At 69.2% G+C, this 1,216-nt stretch overlaps 1 protein-coding gene across 1 annotated transcript in view; it reads right to left on the reverse strand.

Moving 5' to 3' along the window:
* Positions 1-1,216, reverse strand: part of GIT1 (GIT ArfGAP 1) — an 11,292-nt gene that overhangs the window by 1,670 nt on the left and 8,406 nt on the right. The window contains exons 13-17 of the mRNA XM_021416109.1: positions 1,104-1,216; positions 861-1,013; positions 529-759; positions 348-401; positions 1-69 (exon numbers count right to left, since the gene is read on the reverse strand). The exon at positions 1-69 is cut by the window's left edge and continues 1 nt beyond it. Coding sequence (XP_021271784.1) covers positions 1-69; positions 348-401; positions 529-759; positions 861-1,013; positions 1,104-1,216 — 620 coding nt within the window. The remainder of the gene's footprint in view (positions 70-347; positions 402-528; positions 760-860; positions 1,014-1,103) is intronic.

Genomic DNA, 1,216 nt, shown 5'->3' on the forward strand with positions numbered 1-1,216 from the left:
AGGCGGGCAGGAGAGCAGCGGGGAGGACGGGGGAAAGGGCATGGAGGAGACCGACGGACCTTTCCGCATCTGGAGGGGAAAGAGAAGGGGAAGAAAGGGGTTGGAAAAGGGCACTGAGTGTGGGGGGGGCACGGAGCCGAGCCCGGTGACGTGCAGGGGAGGACGAGCACAGGGGAGGACGAGCACGGGGGACACTGCCACCCTGCATGCAGAGAGGTCCCGCGGCCGCCGGCCCCACTGTGGGTTCCCCGGTGCTGTGGGGCAGGGGGGGGGACATCCCAGGAGCTGGGGAGGCCGACAGCCCCCCCCGTGCCATGCAGGAGCCGCCCCCGCTGCGGCCCCCTTACCCGGTACACGCTGGCCGGGATGTGCATGGAGTACAGAGCTTCGTCCTCCACCTCCTGCGACACACGAAAGGGTAAAGCCCCACCGCCCCCAGCTCCGCGTCACCTGCACGTGCCCCGAGATCCCCCTCCCCAAAATCACCCATCCCAACGTAGCCCACCCTAAAGCCCGCCCCGTACTCACGCCGCCGCCGCCGAAGGGCTGCAGCCGGGTCACCAGCTCCTCCACCGGCTGCCCAAAGGGTTTCAGCACCGAGCCCGGCTCGTACATGGAGAAGGCCTGGCGGTCGCGGCGGTGCAGGGGGGCCGTGCCGGGGGGGTGCCCGTGCTCGGGGCGCTCGCTGGGGGCTGGGCTGGGGTGCGGGGGCACCGCCTGCTGCCGGATCTGCGTGTTCTCTGATTGCAGCTTGTGGATCTGCAGCGGGGGAGGCAGCAGTAAGCAGGGGGGTGGGAGGGGGGGGAAATAGGGAGAAAGGGAAAATGGGGTGCCCGGGGAGGGGGGGGTCCAGCACGCACCTCGCGCTGCAGCCGGCGCAGCTCGTCGCTCAGGCTGTTGTTCACCTTCATCAGCTGCTGCACTTTGGCCTCGGAGGCGGCCAGGGCTTTCTTCACCTCCAGGTACTCCTGCAGCGTGATGGGGCCGTCCGACAGGTCGGAGGAGTCCATACTCTGTGCAGGGAGAGGGGCTCAGCTCTGGGAACTGGGAGCTGGGGGGGGGGAAGGAATGGTCTGGGCAGTGGGGAGGGGGCTGCAGTTCACCCGTGCACGGTTGTTGCGGGACGCGTTGCGCAGCAGCTCCTGGTCCGTGTCCTCGTCGGAGGCGACGCTGTCGTAGTCGTGCTGGTCGTCCAGGTCGCTCTGGCTCCGCAGCG

Source organism: Numida meleagris, chromosome 18, assembly GCF_002078875.1.
Source record: "Numida meleagris isolate 19003 breed g44 Domestic line chromosome 18, NumMel1.0, whole genome shotgun sequence".
Classification (NCBI taxonomy): domain Eukaryota; kingdom Metazoa; phylum Chordata; class Aves; order Galliformes; family Numididae; genus Numida; species Numida meleagris.